A 20,660-nucleotide genomic window follows, 5' to 3' on the forward strand; every position below is an offset into this window, starting at 1 on the left:
GAAAAAGTGAAAGACAGAAAGAGAGAGAGAGAGAGAGAAAGAAAGAGTGAGGGAGAGAAAGGGCGCAGTATCTGGTCTGGCACAAGATACTATGGAGTTGAATTCATAATCTATTTACACCTTTTCAGATTTTTTCCAGATATCCTGCTTTTGGTAAATTAAATCTACAAATATTCTTACCGTGGATTTCCTGTGCTGGATGTTGGAGTTGTTGAAGGAGAAGCTCTGGTCCTTGCCTGACTTGTGATAGTACTGTTGTAATGAAGATGCGCGCAGCACAAATACTGTAAGCGCGCGAGCGTAACGCGCTGTGTCATTGTGCACAACCAGTGAGCGGCACCTCCCCAGATCACCCGCCTTCCCCTCGAATTAAACACTTCCAAATAATCTCCCAGACCACTCCCATTCAGCTAGAAAATCACACATAAAACTGAAACCACCAGCGCTTAAAACAGCTTTACTTTATTCTACATCATAATCTCACATATTGATATATCTGGTGTAATTATGCTTCACTCATACTGTATCTTCATGAGACTCCTCTGATCTAATATGAGAAAAAAAAACCTAATTATATATATATATATGTATATATTATGTTTTTTTTTCTTTCTCATATTAGATCAGAGGAGTCTCATGGCACCGTATGAGAATCAGGCACCGTATGAGGCATCGTATGATGTCAGTTAATATCCTCATAATACAGCACATGATGCTTACTTCTTGTTTAGAGACCACAAAGCACAAATCATTGACATATTGGTTGCAACATATGATATATTGTTGCAACCAAGTTCTGCAGCAGAAGAAAGGGTTTGTTTTTTTGCCCATAGCACATGGTTCTAGTATTTCCATATTTGATTACAGGTTAATAACATTTTGAAAATGGATTACACCAAAAATTTGCATTTAATGATTTTTGCATGCCGACACTCAAAATGCATTTACTATATGGTCACTTCAATTCGAAAGTAATACATAAAAACGAAAATCATGAACAAGAAAATGAAAAATAGAGTATTACTTACTAACTACCTTTATTTATAGCATACAATTAGTCTAGACAAATTTGATTTGTGGAAATATATTAGTTGTCTTAAAAAGGTGATGCAGATGTTTTAGGCAGAAAATCTCAGTTGGTATTTGCCTGTCATATGACAATTTGGCTCTTGTGAGAGTCACTCAGGTCCTTATGCTTGCCCATTTTCCTGCTTCCAACACTTCTACAACTGACTGATCACTCCATGCCTAAACATATCCTTTATGGCAGGTGCTTTTTTAATGAGATAATCAATGCGAAGGCAAGTAAACTGACAACTCCATTTCCCAGAAACACTTCTTCTTCTTCTTCTTCTTCTTCTTTCAGCTGCTCCCATTAGGGGTTGCTACAGCCGATTATCCTTCTCCATACGTCCCTGTCCTCTACATCTGCCTCTCCACATCCATAAACCTCCTTCTTGGCCTTCAGCTCTGCTACCTCCAGCTTCGCCTGCTGTCTTTAAGTCAATGCCACTGTCTAACCACAGTCCTATTAACTTTTCCTTTCACTCTTGCAGATGTTCTTCTCCACCCACTCCACCCTGCCTGCACACTTTTCTTCACTTCTCATCCACCTTCTACACCTCTTCTCCCTGCAACCGCACCCCTCCACTGCTCTCCCACTCACACACATGTACTCTGTCTTACTCCTACTGACTTTCATTCCCCTTCTTTCCAGCGTGTACCTCCACCTCTCCAGGCTCTTTTCAACCTGCTCCCCACTTTAACCACAAATCACAATATCATCCGCAAATATTATAGTCCACAGAGACTCCTGTCTGACCTCGTCTGTCAACCTTTCCATTCCCACTGCAAACAGGAAAGGGGTTAGAGCTGATCCTTGATGCAATCCAACCTCCACCTTAAACCACAGACCACATGTATAAATTGTGTTTTTTTGTATTTACGATATTAGGAAAACCACGATGATTTTCTACGCGATGGTATGAGAGATTAGGCTGGTTGGTATACAGCATAGCCAGAGATGCAGTTTTCTGGAAATCCTGCAGGCACTTCCCTGAGCTAATTGAAGCAAAATGTACACAGAATGGATGTAAAGATATCTAAGTCAAGCATGTAAGAAGCATCAGGATAGCAAAGGACACCTGCATTCATAAATGAAACTAGCCGCTTACAGACCAATGGCAGATGTACAGTATTTGATCAGCTTATGAGAGACAAAGTATCTTTTGTGGAAAGAAATCGAGAACATATTAAAGTTGTGCTTGATGTTGGTTTTTTTTGTGCCAAGCAAGATATTCTGTTGCCTGGTCACAGAGAAAGCGATGAAGCATTAAACAGAGGAATTCTTTTGGAATATTTCACTTTGTTTGACCAGCCGCCAGAAAATGCGACGATGATGAGCTCTGATATTTAGAATGATTTATATGAAGCGGCCAGATTCTTGCTGCCGCACAAGATAAGACCTGAGGTGACACCAAAATGACACTAGGCACGTATTATGCCATAATGGAAGATGAATGTAAAGATCGCTCAAAGAATGAACTTGTTGCAGATGGCATTCGATACTTGCATGGAGGACTTGTAAAAAAAAAAAAAAGGGCCATTGAATTTCTGGATACATGCAGCTGATTTCAGAGAAAATACAGCAGGTGTTAACGCCACTTGACCTGGACCCTGAGTGATGTGTGGGATTTTGTTTTGACGGTGCCTCTGTGATGGCAGGTGCAAAAGGAGGAGTGCAGACGATCCTTAAACATACTTTTCCTCATGCTGTGTATGTACATTTGTTCTCACCGCCATAATCTCGTTTTAGGCAGCGTTACAGAAGTATCCAGACACATAAATACTTTTTTTTTAAACACCGAATTCTGTTGATGGTTCCATGACTGGAAGTTGTGCTGGAGTTGGAACAGTCAGTGGACACCAGGTGCAGAAATTGCTGTTAATTTACGACAGAATTTCAACAGTATAATGATGTTATGTTCAAAAGCAGTACATTACTGTTTTATTGTTGTTGTAAAATGATGTAGACACAATATAACGGCATTTTGCTGTATTTATTACTCAGAGAAAATAAAACATTACTATACAGTATTTTGGTAAACTGCAGTGCGCACGTGGGGACTTTTATCTCTTCATAACATTAACAGGTGAGTTCCGTTTTGTTTGCGCGACAAAATTCATTACATTTGCTATGGCAGCTAACATGTATGGTGGATATTGGAAGTTAAAGTTTCTTGCTCATTTTCAGTGATTAATACGCCAAATGCACCACTGTGTTGTGCAGCTGGATTTCAGACTCGGGTTGCATTATTCCCAATTACCGGGTGAGTTTCATTCAGCAAAATATGTGATAATCCTTCTGTAAAGTTAATTTTTCAAACGCCATTGCACTGAAATCACAATGTCTTGGTGTCACACTAAAATGACTGGTGTTTTCCGCTGCTTTTCTGAAATTCGTGAAGCCTCCTGCGTATATCGGTGTTATTGTGTTTTACTTTTTGCCCAAAAGATCTGCGTGCTGATGCTTGTTTTCTTTCCGGAATAAAAAATGTTTTTATACAGGAATATACTTTGCTATATGTTCTCTGTGAGTAATCATTTCCCCTCCACTAGTTCTAAACACACACATTTGTTTTTCAGGCGGTTAATCGGGATAAATCTGGAAAAGAATAGAAAATTAATAGATTTTAAGTGGGACTTTATATAAGTAATACACACCACAGACACACACAAACATCGCATACACACACTTACAACACACACATCACAAACATGCATGTTCACTCAAAAATACTGTATATACTTGGGTGTTTTCTGTGGTTCACTTTGTCTTTCTTAACAGAGTAAATTTATTTTACATTTAGATGTATTTCCATGCATGTAATAAGCTTTGGGCTTTTGTTGACTATTGTTTTTATTTTATACAAATGTTCTGTAAATAAGAATCTGTGTTATTTTCTTTAATGTTATTTAGGTTTTATACTAAGACAGTTTAATAAAGAAGAGATGTTTTGAAACAACGCTCTAAAGCTGATTTACTTCTGTTAAAGGGTACATTTATACATGGTAATAATGTGGTGTTTTAAGGTTAAACTGGGGCAATTTCTTAAATCACAAGATTTAAAAAAACTGCTAATTATATTTTCAGAAATATACTTTAATGTATAAACAGTGTTATGTTGTATTTGCAAAAACATTAGCCAACTGTAATTTTAACCTACACTAAGACACTGGTAATTTTACAGTAAGTTTCTGGCAACCGTGCTGCCAGTTCTTTACTGTTTTTTAACGGAAAATGTTTTTACAGTGTGGGATTCTCAGTCCGTCTCGGTCACCAAGATCCTGACACTATTCGATGCGATCTTAGAAACATTAGCTGAGTATTCTGAAACCAGCAGTGGTCTAACAAAACTAGAAGCTGACTGTCTTTTGCAACAAATGCAAACAAAATCGTTCCTGTTTCTTCTAGTAACATTTGGAAATCTTTTTGAAATGAGCGCTTTTGAAACAAACGGACTACAGTCACCAGCCGTATTTGTCACAGACTGCATTCATTTAATTGAGGGACTGCAATCAAATTGTGTTCAAAGTGTTCAAAAACAGCACAAATCAAGATTTTGAGAATGTGCTTAAATTAACACATGACCAGATGGAAAACATGACTTACACAAAATGAATGTTGCCTCCACCTGAGAAAGAAAACTTCCTTTTAAATTGTTAATTGATCACAAGCTCTCTTGGGAAAAGTGGCAACATGAAAATTGATAAAGATCTGAGGCATCTGTGGAATGAGGTGTTGGATCGACAAATCAGGAAGCTCAACAGCCGTTTTTATGATAACAGCTATGGCTTCATGAGTGCTGCTGTTGCCTGTTTACCCAGTCCAAATACTTTTGGAGACAGAGACTCACTAACAGTTGCAAGTAAACACTATAACATAGACATTGATGATGCTGAGCTCACAGTGTTCATGCAGCAACTACAACGGAAGACAGATGCTGGGCAGGACCTCCCATCATTAATGGAAGTGCTGGATAACAGTCCTGAGGACATCATTCCGAAAGTCAACTAAATAAAACGAGCACTTATTACTCTCCTGATGACATCATGTAGTGTTGAAAGACTGTTCTCCACAGCAAACTGCATAAAAACATGTCTACAGTCCTCAATGCTTACTGTTTGTCTAAGCAGTTTGTCTCTGCTCTCCTTTGAACGTGAACTTTAAGAGACACTTGATCATCTCCGTGTTTAACCGGAAGCCCCGTCGTCTAAGACTAATATTTTGGAAGGTCATGTAAACGTAAGTTCAACTTCTTATTGTTATAAGTTCATTTATTTATTTATTTTCCGTGGTTTGGCATGCAGCTTTCATACAATACCTACAATAATACAATAGCCCACCCTGTTATGAAGGCCCACCCACTTAAACATTTCTGGCCTCGCTACTGCCATGTTGATAAATGTATAAAAAAATTTTTAAGTATAAATTTAAGGTACATTCAGAACAGATAAAAACATGCGATTAAGTTGTGATTAATCGCGAGTTAGCCCTTGACAATCATGTGATTAATCCCAATTAAATATTTTAATCGATTGACAGTGCTATTATCAATATGATGTGAGGTCCAGTTACCAGCATGACGCTGAATCAGATAGTAATAATGACTACTTTTTACATGTCAGAGCTCAAACTTCTTTACTTTTACTTGAGTAGGAAAGGATGGTCAGTACTTCAGCATTTAATAATGTATTTTAAAACATGATTATCTTTATAGGAAGTGTGTACCTCCGACAATCACTTTACCAAATAATTTACAGTAATGTAGTTAATGCTAATATATGGGTTTTTAATAATGTTAGCGTTTTGAGACTTCGAATTTTAAGATGTAGACTAATAAATACCTGTATGTATTGAATAAACAAACATTTTTGCGTGGTAGTCTTATATTTTTTTATATCCGTTTGCAAGAACAGCTTCAATTTCCAATTATTTTGTCTTTAATCAGATAAAAATATGGCTATCAAATATACTATTTGTGTAATATTTATGATTAAGTTAAAGGTTTGTTTATTTGTAGACAGAATTTGATGGATAAAATGAAAAGGGGACAAAGTCAGGCACAGCAGCAATGCATTCAATGTTTCTTCAGGAAGAAACCATGTCATAGACGGGTAGATGCAGTACAGTGCAGTTGAGAACAATTATTGTCTGTTTAATGGTTTTTATTTATTAAAAGAGAGATGCGTTGTCCAGGCACTTGTTGTCAGGGGACAGCCTGCCACGCCATTCCCCAGCTCCACACACACACACACACACACACACACACACACACACACACACACGTAGTCTGTCCCCATCATACTAAGTATCGGCACCTGCGGCTCGTTATCTGCCGCCCTACATAAACCCCTCTCATGCTCTCACTCACCGTCAGTTCTACTACTTCACGTATAGGAACGTTGTGACCCAGCTACACACCATCCACCTTCCCATGGATGCCCACCACGATCTCTAATCCTTCAGAGACTGCTCGGTTCTTCCTCTCCGAAGAACCGTTTCGTTCAGTTATTCGCATTTCTGTTGTTTTCTTTTCTGTTGCATGTTACCTCAGTAAAAACCCTTTTTTGCTACCCTGGTGTTTTTGCTTCCGTCACTTCGCAACCGTGACACTTGTGCAGTGCCATTTTTATGTTGTCCTATTTGTGTTGGGGCACATGACTTTTCCCATGGTCCCCCGCGGTCCCCCTGTGCCACCCCATTTAAAAAATCCTAGAATCACACCTGCTTTCATGTAGCTGTTAATGAACATTAAAGACATTTATTTGGTTCTCCAACCATTTTGGGTCTCAAAAAAATTTTTTTTATCTAGAAAGTTAATAGTATATCTCATCAGTGGGATCCTGAGGAGCACAACAAGGTTTCAACACTAAAGAACAAATGAATTTTATTATGTATATTGTAAATAAAATTGGTAAATAATCTATTTTTAAATCTTTGTTCTTCTCCTTCCCACTTTGACATTCGTGCAGACACATTTCTGAGCTTTCCCATGAATGCACCTGGGCTGCGAGTTGTTCATTTGTAGACTTCAGGATGTCTGGAGTATTTATCAAGAATGATCAAGTAAAACTGGCTATCACAGTCAAATATGTCACTGCTCACTTTCATCCTTAGGAACTGCAGGCAGCATGAGTGTCTGTTCATGGTTGCTTGTCAGCAGCTCTTGATAAAGATCACATGATTGCACCATCATCGGTACATTATTTCTGAGACCAGGCCATCTCTTCTCTCAAGGATGGAGTAGTGGCCTTTGAATCCCTTTGCCAGCTACAAGAGGTGCATCTTTGAAAAAGTAATGCACCAATATATTTGTTAAATATTACTCACTTATCCAGCATGTCTCTCAAAGACTCACTTTATCACCAGAAATTCTTAGTACTTTTTGTCAGTTGTGAGATTCAACGGTTCTCTCTGAGGTTGCATAGGTTTTTCTTTAGGAAATTTTTGTCAGTCAGTGTCCAAATCCATTTAATTGAAAAAAATCTTTTTGGAATGCATTATTGAAAAATTAATTAACAAATATATTTTTGCTTTCTGGATTTTCATCCAAGCCAATCAAATGTACAGGTTAAGTCTCAGTTTGCATATGATGGCAACTGCTCCACATAACTGCTCTATTTTGTATTGTATTTGTATTGTATCTATATCTGCTAATTGTCAGTAACTGAAAGACTTTTTTTTAATTTTTTTATTTTTTATACTGTTTTACTCATTTAGTGTAGGTGGCTTACTCAAACAAGAAGTTATTGTGACTTCCTTTTGGCCTAGTGTCTGCTCCTGGAGTCTCATGGAATGAAATTTGTTTACACCCTTTACATTTTAGTCATTCCTTTTTTTTTATTAGCAGAGTCTTCTCAATTGTGGTTCAGCTCTGGGGCATGTGTGTACATGAGGTTCCAGTGATCTGCTTCTTCTTGTTGCTCTTTTCATGTTGACACAGGTCTCTAAAGCTTGAATGAGATCTGCATGGTCTACATTTCTACAAATATACATTTCTACTAGGTAAATAAATGCTATAATTAGGTGTATATTTTAGTTATCTCTGCCACTCTATTTGATCCATGTGTAACACTTAAAGGAAATAAATAAAATGAATTAACATATGCATCAATTGTGCAAGAAAGTGTAATTAAATTCTTCATTTATTCTCCAGCTTCAAATTCTTCATCTTTTTGTTAATGGTTCCTTATTTTACCCACAATTAATCTCTTATTATAATCCATCCATAGAGTTTTATGTGGATATATTTTGTTTCTTTCCCACTCACACTGCAGGAGGATTTCATTAAACAGATGATAGCCAGACACACAATCTATGCTCCTTTATTTCTTACCGCATTCCAGTACATAGACTTTGGGGATGTGAGGAAGGAAAAAAGTGCAATAGAAAATGTCTACACAAACACGCTTACTGGAGTTAGCATATAGGCAGACAAGTGATTTATTGCAAAAGATCTAAAAACAACAGAATCTAGTATGGTATAAGCATTGCACATTAGACATTTTTTTCTCTGAAGCATCCCTATTTGCTAGACTTCAGAACAAATCCTGAAATAGTGATGGCTCATGCAAAAATTCCCCACAATTTTTAGATCGTCATCATCAACATCATAAATAGATCCTATAGACCCTTTGGCATTTGCTCAAGAATAGCACATTTCATCTTGCATTTACCTCTATTTCAATACTAAACTTGTTCAATCTTTATAATACGACCTACAAATATAATGCAGAAACTACCATACTGATTTATATGTGCAAAAAATAGCAAGTGCAAAAAAATGCATTTATATACAAAAGCAGTTAAATGTGCATGAGTGCACAGTGGAAGACATAACCCTTATAATAATACAATACTCACTTATTGCACTGTGTGTAATTATATTAACAACTAGATATGATAGGAAAGAGCATTTATGCTCCTAGATAGTGGGGGGTTTAACTTGCCTTAGCATGAATAGCATCAAGAAGCATCATAATGTGTGCACTGTGAATAAATGCCAAGGATCTGTACAAGCAATAGCTGAGCAACTGACCTCTAAAATGAACTCACTCTGCTTTTCTTATTAATTTTAATACTGTATATCAAAAGGTAAAAGTATAGCTTCATGTAGATATCTGAAAAAGAATGTAATAATACATGGCAGGACTGTATTGTAACTGCAGACAAATGTTTAAAAAATGTGAATATTGTAATTCTTTGGAAACTAGATGAAAATGTGAATGCTAACACACACTTGTCATATATATATATATATATATATTTGGATTTACAGGTGCATTTACACTCCTGATAAGAAAATCAGAGTTTACATGTAAGGAGGCTGATCTAATATTATAATTGCATAATCAGTGATAGGTTGCTGCAATTATATTTCCAGATTACGTTGTTAAATCGAAATAAAAGAACATCATGTAAGCCTCATTTCATATTAATGACAAACAAATGATCCAAAATTATAAATAACACTAGCTGAGAAGGACTGGCTATTATGCTGACCAGCATTAAGTTAATGAAAGCGTGTTAGTAAAGACTAACTGTTTCCCTAATATGTACTGAAAAGAATTGACATCCAATTAAAGGAGGACAGAGTTCAAGTCAGACTAAATGTGACATTACATATACAAATACCAAAAAGATTTGGTTACCATTCCTTTCAGAAGTTTCAGTTTGGTGAGGCCTATGAAATCATTTACACAATTGTAATATATTATTGATAAATGATGCCCAATGTAAACACAATACAGGCTATAATATAATCCAGAAGTTAGTCTCAGGCAGAGGTGGGATGTAATGAAGTACATATACTTTGTTACTTTACTTAAGTAGATTTTTCTGGTATCAGTACTTTACTTTCACTCATAAAATTCTTTATATAAATATCTGTACTTTTTACTTCTTACATTTTCAAACCAGGTTTGTTACTTTAGTTTGAATCTATTTGGTGACATGACCAATATTTTTGCTTTTCATTGCATGCCGTTTTCAGCTCATCAACCTATTTATTGCCATTGTGCAGCCTTTTCTACCACTAATGTATCATTTCGTGGCTCTCACGCACCACAGATGTAGGTTAGCCTACAGAGACATTTCTGATAACCTGATCAGCATCATCTTTTCTCTGCTTGTGTTCTATATAATGGTTGTTCAGCCTGAATACATGAGTGTGACACTAAAACAGGTAGTAGTAATGGCAGAGCCCAAACTTCTTTAACTTGATTGAAAATGTGTAGTCAGTACTTCAACTTTTAACAGAGTCTTTTAAAACATAAGTATCTGTACTTCTACTTGAGTGAAGGATGTGTACTTTTGCCATCTCTGGTCTCAGGTAAGCAGTTGGTGAGACCTTTTTTTGTGTTCTTTTTAGACTAAGAATATTTCATAGACAAAATGATGTCGTTGTGGATCTAAAATAAAAAGTAGTTTTCTAGTAGGTGGTTATGATGTAAAGCAAAATACAGAGATGATGATACACAAGTAAGATATAAATAAAAATGTTGAATCAGTTTTTCATAGTCTGTTTTGAATATGATTATCATTAGAACCATACAAGGACACCACAATGTCTGCTGATTTGTATGTTGAAAAACCAGTGCTGATCACGCTGACAGAAGCCCCAGAGAGACAGGAACTGAGATGGTAATGGAAAGAATCCAAAGTGCAGTGTGGGCTACTATATTCAAACCAGAGCAAACCAGCAGATTTCCTGATAAACAGAGCAAGATAAAATTGTGTAAGATTTCCTTCTTATATTTTAGGTGAACATAACAAACATAAGTGTTTTTTTTGACTCTCATTAAAAAATCCACAATCATTTCAGTACTCACAAACACTGCACTTACTTTGGTTAAAGGACATGCTATTCTCTTTCCAGGTGCTTCCCTGATATACCCTGCAGGTGTAAGTGTATGCCCGGTCATCTGACATAGGCATCCAGGTGAGACGGCAGATGTTTGGTGGCACCAGTGTCACATTTGAACGACGTCTGGTCTCTATGGGTGGGATGAGGTGCACTGGGTTGTTGGGGTTCGTGGTGCCCATCAGGCGTCCATCCTGTTTAAACTCGCAAAACGGCCCAGGGATCTTGTCGCTTTTTGGAAACTCGCAATCCACACGCACAATCCTTTCCAAGTAACTAAGGCAGGAGAATATCTGAGGGCCGCGGGGTGTGTGATACCACCAGGAGTCAAAATCCAGAAAGCTTGGTTTATGGTAGCCCGTTGATGCAGCAGTCAGTCCGACCATACATGACAAAAACACTGAAACATGAAGCAGACTTAATAAACATAGCATTACTACTGTTATGTATGCAACATCATTTAATATTGTACACATAATGAAAAAATCAATAATTGATTTAAAATAAATAAAATAGGTAATTTTGGATAATGATAAAAAACCTGCTTTTTAGCACAGTTCCCACATTCACTAAAGTAATAATTGTTGTATTATACAGCTGTAGTCCGCAAGAGAGCCTAAAGATAACCATCACTGATGTTAATAAGCACAAACCACATTCTAGCAAGGTGAAGAAATGACTAAACTGCATCATAAATACACTACTATGTATATAAAAAAAATAGCAGTATAATTGTTTACAAAGCAGCTTGTGATGAACAGGGAGTCTTTTATAACCTTTATAGCCCATATGTTATAAAGGTACTTATTCATTATTGCTAATGAAAGCCATAATATCAGCATGTAAAGTATGTATAATAATAATAATAATAATATTTAGTTTAAAGAAGTTAGTTGAAAGAAACATGAACTACATTTCCCACATGCTACTGCACCTCAGTGTACCATGTCACATGATGTTTGCGCACCTGATTCACGTTCATGTTAATAAGCACTTTACAAATACTTGTTCACGGTAAGCAGCATTCTTTGTCTTGCTTTCTTCTACTCATGATAATTTTTTTTGCTGTTAGATGCCATTAGTTTTGTCTATGTGCAGGTTGGATTTTTCTTGTTTATGTTCAGAATTATTTTGTGTTTCCTTTTTGTGTTTGTTTCATATGTTTGCACATAACAATTTAAGTTTTTTTAGGTGCTTCAATTGACAGTAGGTATACATTAAACAGTGAAATTGATATCTTGGAACCAGATGAAGTTAACAAGACCAAAGATCTATCCAACTTTAAAAAAAGACAAATTATGATGGCTAAATTACTGGGTCACATCTAAAAAAAAAAAAGGCAGGTTTTGTGGGTTTTCCCGCTATTACAGCATACCAAAAATGGTGTGTCCAAGGCTCACTGATGCATGTTGGAAGCAAAGGTTAGCCTGTCCAGTCTGATCCCACAGACCAGCTACTGAAAAACGCAGGTTGTTATAATGTCACAGATAATGCATTATGGGTAAAAGGCAAACTGATGGATGCAAAGTGATGCGTAGGCAATGTTCTGCTTCAGCATTCGAATGGAATTTACTTTGACATGTATCACCTACCTAAACATTGTTGCCCAAGCACACCCTTTCTCTCTGTGGGATAATGCACCCTGACATACTGCAAAAAATTGTCCAGGAATAGTGAAGAAAATGACAAAGTGTTCACTGTGTTGTCTTGGCCTCCAAATTCCCTAGATCTCATTCAATAGAGCATTGTGGAATATGCTGGACAATCATATCTAATCTATAGAAGTCCCACATTACAGGACTTCAAGGAACTGTCTCTAACGTCTTGGTGCCAGATACCACAGTTTAAGTGAATCCTGTTGGATTTCACAGTACCCATACCCATACACACACACACACACACACAGTACCCATACCATACCACAGTACACCATCAGAAGCCTTATGGTGTCCGTACTTGATATGGATGACTGTGTATGTATTGAAAAAAGTTATGCAATGCAAAGATATGGTTTATACTGCATTTTAACTGATTACTTCAATACTTATGAAATAAACTAAATTCATTATTTGAGTCAATGTTGTTTGTTCTGACTTTTGCTTTTTTTATTAATTATTAGTAGTCAAAGTAGCTGGTAAGTTGGAATTTTGGACAAGCTGTGTGTGTACAGTGCTTCATCACTAAAACAGTATCATACTGTAGAACACACTGTACTCTAAAATTGACTTGACTTGAGACTTGACTAAAATACACTTTAACTTCTCTGTGGTGGCGCAGAGGTTTTGGGATTTGAATAAACAAAAACATTATTGGTGTTAATAAGGTCATCCAGTGGTGTGCAAGTTTGTGTGTATTTTTGAGGCTTTTGTGAGTTGTGTTTCCGTTAGTATTAGCATTAGTATCCCTGTGAGGAGGATAAATAGACAGTGCTGTGTGGGGAAATAATTTTTCCTCTGAATAATCAAATTTTATTGGTAAACTAATGTCTTTGTAGGTTTTTATTTAATTACAGCTGATGTTTCAGTTTATATGCACATAAATGTGCTTTTATGCTTTTTTAAAAAAGATGTATTAATAGTGTTTTCCATTTTCTACTTGTTCTTCTGTCTAAATATCTACTGCTCTAAATTATGCTGTTTTCAATTATTTAATAACAAAATGTATGAAAAGCAGATTAATATGATTTAAAGACAATGTTTCAGTGGGATAGTTTATTCGTTCATAACAGTAGTATTTTGTAAATGTGGTTACAGCAGTAGTCCTATAAAAAACACAGTGGTTGCCATACAGTATTTTACTGTAAATTTACACCTATACTTTTTACAGTAAAGATGGGATTCCAGCTGGGATCCACAAAGACTTTTTTTTATGTTATGTCCAGTTATTCAAAATCTTTGTTCTTACTAAAATACAGTGTATACCTACCATAGAAACCATGGTTTCACTGCCAATGCCATTTCATCAAATAAAACTCAACCCCAGCAAAAACAGAACTGCTGGTCATCCAAGGTAATATATCTCCAGGTCAAGATCTCCAAATAACTCTTCATAACTCTCTGCTCTCTCTTTCAGCCACTGCTTGCAATCTTGGGTTGACTATGGACAATCAACTGTCCTTTTCCTCACATGTTGCTAATGTGGCTTGTACTTGTTGATTTCTTCTCTACAACATCTGAAGGATTCGACCATTTCTGTCCACACTACTGCAACTCTCTGCTGGCAGGTCTTCCTCTGAACGCTATTCGTCCACTGCAAATGATCCAAAACGCAGCTGCACGACTTGTTCAACCTGCCTATGTTTTCCCACGCCACCCCACTGCTCACATGCTTGTTTTCAAGGCCAAAAATGGACCATCACCTTCTTACCTTACAGACCTCATCACACTTCGCACTGCACCTTGCTGTCTGAGATCCTCCAGCACTGCTCGACTGATACCACCTTCTCTCAGAATGAGAGGTAAGTATACTTCAAGGCTCTTCTCTGTTCTGAATGAACTTCCCCTAGATATCAGAACAGCGGAGTCCCTAACACTGTCCAAGTTTGCTTTGTTCAAAAAAAAAAAAAAAAAACTCAGCAGAATTTTGGGCTGATTTATGATAAATTGTAATCTAGCATACCAGTGTAGATTTATTCTATGATAGAGACTCAAATCACTCTTTTATATGGGTCTGGACAAGAGCATCTGCTAAATGCTGTAAATGTAAATGTTGAAGCAAGCCGAATTGTCAGTGTGATACCGTCTTCAGAAGTGTAGTAATTTGACTGAATGTTCCCCTGTGATAAATACTGTAGACACATTTCTGGAAAAGTTTAGTGAATGCCAGTCTTCTCTTACAGTCCCAAAGCATTCACCTCTAGTCTCGATACAATTTATTGTCTCTTTAGCTCCCGGGTGTTCAAGGCTTGGTATGTACACACTTTTTAAATTATGTTTATTCAGTTGTTTTGTGACTCTTAGGTTACAGTCAGGTCCTAGAGACTTCTCAAAATCACAGCCAACAGAATTCACCTGAGCTGTAATTCAAATAAGAGATATTAGTGGTAGAGTAACCAGACTCAAAAAGGGAACCCATCCTCATTTGGGTGACATCAAGAGTGTGATTATAGTCTTTAAACAATACAGAACACTGGAGAGTGAGAACTAACATGAGCACTGGAATGTATGATTATATGTAATGATATGTAAACGTATTTTGGCGTATTTGAATAATAATAATAAAAAAAGCATTCTGACCTATTTTAATTAAATTGTGCAAAAAAAACCCTCAAATTCATATACAAAGAAAAGTAAATGTTTACATGTTAGCTCTGACTCAAAATAAGGCCTCTGGAGCTCTTCAGAGTTCGCTGCTGATTTTTGACCTATAAGTAGATGTTAAAAATCTTGACATTCCATACATACGGAAGGATTTTTTTTCTTAAGATATCCAGAGAGCCATGATAAACCGATCACTTCATGCATTTGTTAGTGCAAAAACAGGATCGTCCTAAATAAAGTGAAAAGGGTGAGGAGGACATTGAAGCACTTACCCAGCAGGCTGCATGCTGCCAGTAATGGAGAATGCAGAGTCATGGTCGGCGGATCAGACTCTATGATCTAAACACAGTCAAAGCAGTGAGAAAACAGCCATTTACGTGCAAATAATACAAGTATGTTCAAATGCGACAGTAGACTGCAAGGTGCGGCCGGTGTGTTTACACTGCAGCGCTGCACGCGCGTTCGCACACATATACACACATGCACGCGCGCACACAAAAGCGCGACAAAAATCAACAGCCACGCAGTCAATTCGGACTATAAATATCTCCAAATTGCCATTAATTTGAAATTGCCTTCACGGTGTGAACATCTTCCCTGCATCGCTATTTTCTGTATGCTCCGTGATCGAGGCAATGTCACAGTATCAGATCCGCTTCACTAAAAGCTCAGCGTTGAATAATGGCATGCAATTCTCTTTTGTAAATATAAAAACATTTATATTTTACCTGGAAAGTGGAACACGACACTGTGCACCCTGTGAAGATTTGCTGGTCGGGATGCTGCGGTTACCTTAAACATCCGCGATGCTGCTGCTGCTGCTGATGAGGCCGCTGCTGAGTCTCAGAACGGTCACTAGGGTGACACATGGACTGGGACACGATTTATACCTATATCGTATAGATATTTTCTCTGCAAACTCGTACTTGTAGGGTACATTTTTGGAGCATAAGGACCACACTTCTCATAGGGACTAGTGTTAAAACAACAGTGAGTTACTGGGACGTATTTCACACTGCAGACTTATTGAACGGAACTAGTTCTGTTTGCATCAATGTTTCCATACTGTATATAAAATCAGTTACATAAAAGGATTTAATTTCCATGAACTGTACCGAATAATGTGTATAGCAAAACATTCTCAAACATTAAATTATGTTCTCTTAGTTGTTTTGTGTCTCTTAGGCTACAGTTAAGTACTAGAGAAGTTTCATAATCAATGGTCAGAATATTTATATAAATAAGAAATGTTAGTGTTTATTTATTTATTTTATTTATTTTTTTTATAAATCTGCCAAATCTGAAAACATCTTTAGGCTTTGTCATTTTGGATTAATATGTAGATTACTCGAAAAAAAGCAGTTGAATGTATTTAAATAAAATAAATGTACAACAACAGTAATTAACTTTGGTGTGTTTCACACTAAAGACTTACTGAAATGAGCTAGTTCTGATTGCAGTAATGTTTTCATACTGTATATAAAATCATTTATAGATTCAAATGCCTTGAACTGCACTGGATACTGTGAAAATGAATATGAGTCATTATGCATTCTCACACCCTATTGTTTTTACTGCAAGATAAATAATGTTGCTATGCATGAAGGGGAAATTGAAAATGCAGACTTTTCTGGGTCAGGACCAAGAAGTCGTCCCATTCAGACCTGCAGCCAAAACAGAATGTTATGATTTAAAACAATTCTATTTCAAAAGGTGCGGCTTCTGTAGTCTTTACTGCAGTGGAGGCGCACAGACTTAAGCCATCAAGTCAAGTCAAGTCAAGTCAAGTCAAGTCAAGTCTATTTCTTTAGCGCTGTTCACAACAGTCATTGTCTCAAACCAGCTTTACAGAATTTAACAGTTAAGGTGAATAGTGTGTATTTATCCCTGATGATAAATACTGTAGACACATTTCTGGTAAAGTTTAGTGAATTTCGGTCTTCTCTTACAGTCCCAAAGCATTCACCTCTAGTCTCGATACAATTTAATCTCTCTTTAGCTCCCGGGTGTTTAAGGCTTGGTATGTACACACTTTTTAAATTATGTTTTCAGTTGTTTTGTGACTCTTAGGTTACAGTCAGGTCCTAGAGACTTCTCAAAATCAGCCATTAGAATTCACCTGAGCTGTAATTTAAATAAGAGATATTAGTGGTAGAGGAACCAGACTCAAAAAGGGAACCCATCCTCATTTGGGTGACATCAAGAGTGTGATTATAGTCTTTAAACAATACAGAACACTGGAGAGTGAGAACTAACATGAGCACTGGAATGTACGATTATGAGTAATGTTCTTTCTACAGCCTTTTACAGTCATTTGTGGTTATAAAACTAGGAGCTACTGAGCAACTCATAAAATAGCTCAACATTTGAGATCATCACAAATCCAACACTAGCTTCTCCATGCCAGAGCCTTTAAACACTCAAAGAGGTCCAATGTCCAACTCCAATTGGCACTGGTATGTCTCTAGATGGTTTGGGATGTTTGTGGGGTCGGCATCTACTTCTTTAACGGTCCACAATCTTCATAAGGTGGGACGTGACTGGGGCTGGAGCAACCTCAGGATGCCTCGGGATGGGGAGAGAAAGAGAAGCAGTGTAGAGAAATTAGCGTAGCTGCTGTTCATGATATTAACAGCACAAGTTGAAAATGTGCATGTGATCAAATGTTCTGGATCACAATGATATGCGATGTGTGTTATGTGTAGGCTTTGCTAACAAGATATGTTTTTAATCTGCACTTAAACTGGGAGAGTGTGTCTGAGCCACGAACACTGTCAGGAAGATTTATTCCAAAGTTTAGGAGCTAAATGTGAGAATGACCTACAGTGCAATGAGTTAACAGTATGAGGCTCTAGAAGTTACACATGAAGAGACGGTAGAAAGAAAAATAAATATTGCGAGACATGTAGAAAACAAAGGGAGAGAAACAGACGAGTGAGACGGAGAAAAAGAGAGAAAATTTTATTAACAAATGGCATCCTTCAAAAAAAAGAAAACTTGACAGCAAAAATAGAGCATTTAATCCTGAATGGACAAACTCATTTCAACCAGTGTTTCCCATATGTTCAGAAACTAATGTGCTAATGTGCAACGCCATTATGAGGCAAAACGTAAAGGTTATGAACAAACATCCCCAGTCAAATCTGAAGTGAGGTCACAGAAACTATGTAGTATCAGAGCCCAATATGACCAGTGCACCAGGAGCCAGAGCCACACATTCACTGCCCAACAACGTGCTCATGAGGGATCCAACAGAGTCACTTGTATTTTGGGTCAACATAAAAATCCATTTGCTGATGGAGGGGTTGTCAAAGAATGCATGAGTGCAGTAGCTGAAACACTACTTGAGGGGAAATACAGAGATTTGTGATAAAAATAAAGCAAATACCCCAGCTAGATGAAGCTTTGCGTAAGGCGTCATGTTTGGCTTAGCTGTGGATAAGTCAATGCTCAGCTGTAAGTGTATGTCAGGTTTTCAAAGCATTAAAAAAATCATTATGTAAAGACCTGTTAGGTGTCACTCCCCTTCAGACCAGTACAAGAGGAGAAGACATCTACCTGGCTATTAAGGAGATGTTTACAAAGAGTGGAATAGAGCCAAAACAGTAGTTTCGATAACAACAGATGGAGCCCCCTGCTATGATATAGAGAGAAAAGAGCTGTAGCAAGACTGAAAGAGGACAATCCTGAGCTCATAGCTTACCATTGCATAATTCATGAATCTGTCCTCTGCACCTCCCTGTCAGATGAGCATGCTGAGGTGATGAATACAATGATTAAAATGATCAGTTTTCTTAGGGCATCTTTTTCCTACCAGCATCACATGCTCCTCAGAGAAGTTGATGCCAATGATGATGATCTTTTGTTGCACAACAATGTGAGATGGCTCAGCAAAGGCAGGGTGTTAGCACGCTTTTGCTCCATCAGGAGGGAAGTAGCATCTTTTTTGGCAGGGCTTGCAAGTCAGAAGGCAACAGAACTTTCTCTCTTTTTAGAAAAAGACAAACAGTTGGATAATGTGGCTTTTTTTGGTTGAAATCACATCTGACTGAAAAGAAATTTGAGGCTACAGGGCAATGGCAATTCAATTTGTGAACTGATGACAGCTGTCTGCTCCTTTCAGAGGAAACTTGAGGTGTTCAAGGAAGATCTGCAGGGAGACTGTGCACACTTCCCAGCAGTGCAGGAACAGGTTCAGGGACAGAGAAATGTGTCTTCTTTTGTTGACTTTATTGATAAGCTGATTGTAAACTTCAGCATTTTGAAAGCTCATCATGTTCATTCAGAACCCATTTCTCATCACAGATGTTAAGGGGTTCTCAAAGGAGCACTTTAAATTGGTAAAGGCTGGGCCTCTCCAGATGCAATTGGTTGATCTCCAGGCAGATGTGGCCCTGAAAGAGCAGTTTGAAAGAATTGACCCTTCCACTTTCTGGCCCCAAATGGTCCCTGAGACAGCTTTCCCAGGTCTGAGGAAAGCACCCCTATACATCTTGACCATGTTTGGCTCCACATACAAACCATAAGGAAAAAAAAATACAAGGTGCAAAAATGTTTCACTGGAAAAAACTACATGCACTGCAGAGTTTTTAATATTGTCCATGCTCTAGCACCCCATTACTCCTTTAAATCGCAGTGTTTTCTAATGGACTCAAAAGAAGAACTAGGCAGTCCTTACAGAAAATAGATAGTTTTTGAATGCTTAGAAACTGTTTTGTTTCACACATTTTCATATGCAGTGCAAATGTCTTTAGTTTCACCACGTTTCTTTTATGTTTTAATTTTTCACATAAATGGCATGCAGTTGTAATATATCAAGTATAAAATATTATATAATTATAGCATGATGTCATTATTAATATAACTTGATATTTACCCTCTGCTTTTAAACCAATCTGTACTTCAAATATACTCAGTTTCTCTCTACAGTATCCTGTACTTTGTCATTTTCCTCTTTTCTCTCATTCATTTTATCACTTCAACCATGCAAGGCAGAAGACTGGTTATAGCCTGCTAGTCTAAGATAATATAGAGGCCAGTGCCAAATCTCGTAGATATTCCACATTTTTCATTGTACAATTATATAATACAACCAGCAGGAGGCACAAATAGACAAATAATAGAGCTACACCTGCAGAAAAATAGGAAGAAAATAGCAATCAGATTCGCTGTACAATTAATCACAAGAGATGAATAAACACCTACATTGATTAATCAAAATACGCAAGGTTATAATGTAAAAAAGTTTGTTGTTTATGTTTATATTATAATATTGCTTACCTAGTAACAATGGGAGGTTTAACAGAAGTTAAAGGTGCAGAAGTTTTATATATACTATATATATATATATATATATATATATATATATATATATATATATATATATATATATATATATATATATATATATATGAACCAAAGAACTGGTGGTGGATTTCCGTAGGCACAAACAAACTTCATCACCAGTGAACATTCA

General features: G+C 37.0%; 1 protein-coding gene across 1 annotated transcript; it reads right to left on the reverse strand.

The window, feature by feature from the left end:
- Nucleotides 1–10,266: 10,266 nt before the first annotated feature.
- si:ch211-215c18.3 lies at nt 10,267–16,141 on the reverse strand. The gene is made up of 4 exons (XM_046838551.1): nt 15,913–16,141; nt 15,457–15,523; nt 10,909–11,325; nt 10,267–10,772 (listed from the first exon to the last, which is right to left on the reverse strand). Exons 2-4 carry the CDS (start codon nt 15,497–15,499, stop codon nt 10,666–10,668), a joined length of 567 nt encoding a protein of 188 aa, XP_046694507.1. The 5' UTR covers nt 15,500–15,523; nt 15,913–16,141; the 3' UTR covers nt 10,267–10,665.
- Nucleotides 16,142–20,660: the final 4,519 nt, after the last annotated feature.

Source organism: Silurus meridionalis, chromosome 25 (assembly GCF_014805685.1).
Source record: "Silurus meridionalis isolate SWU-2019-XX chromosome 25, ASM1480568v1, whole genome shotgun sequence".
Taxonomy (NCBI): Eukaryota; Metazoa; Chordata; class Actinopteri; order Siluriformes; family Siluridae; genus Silurus; species Silurus meridionalis.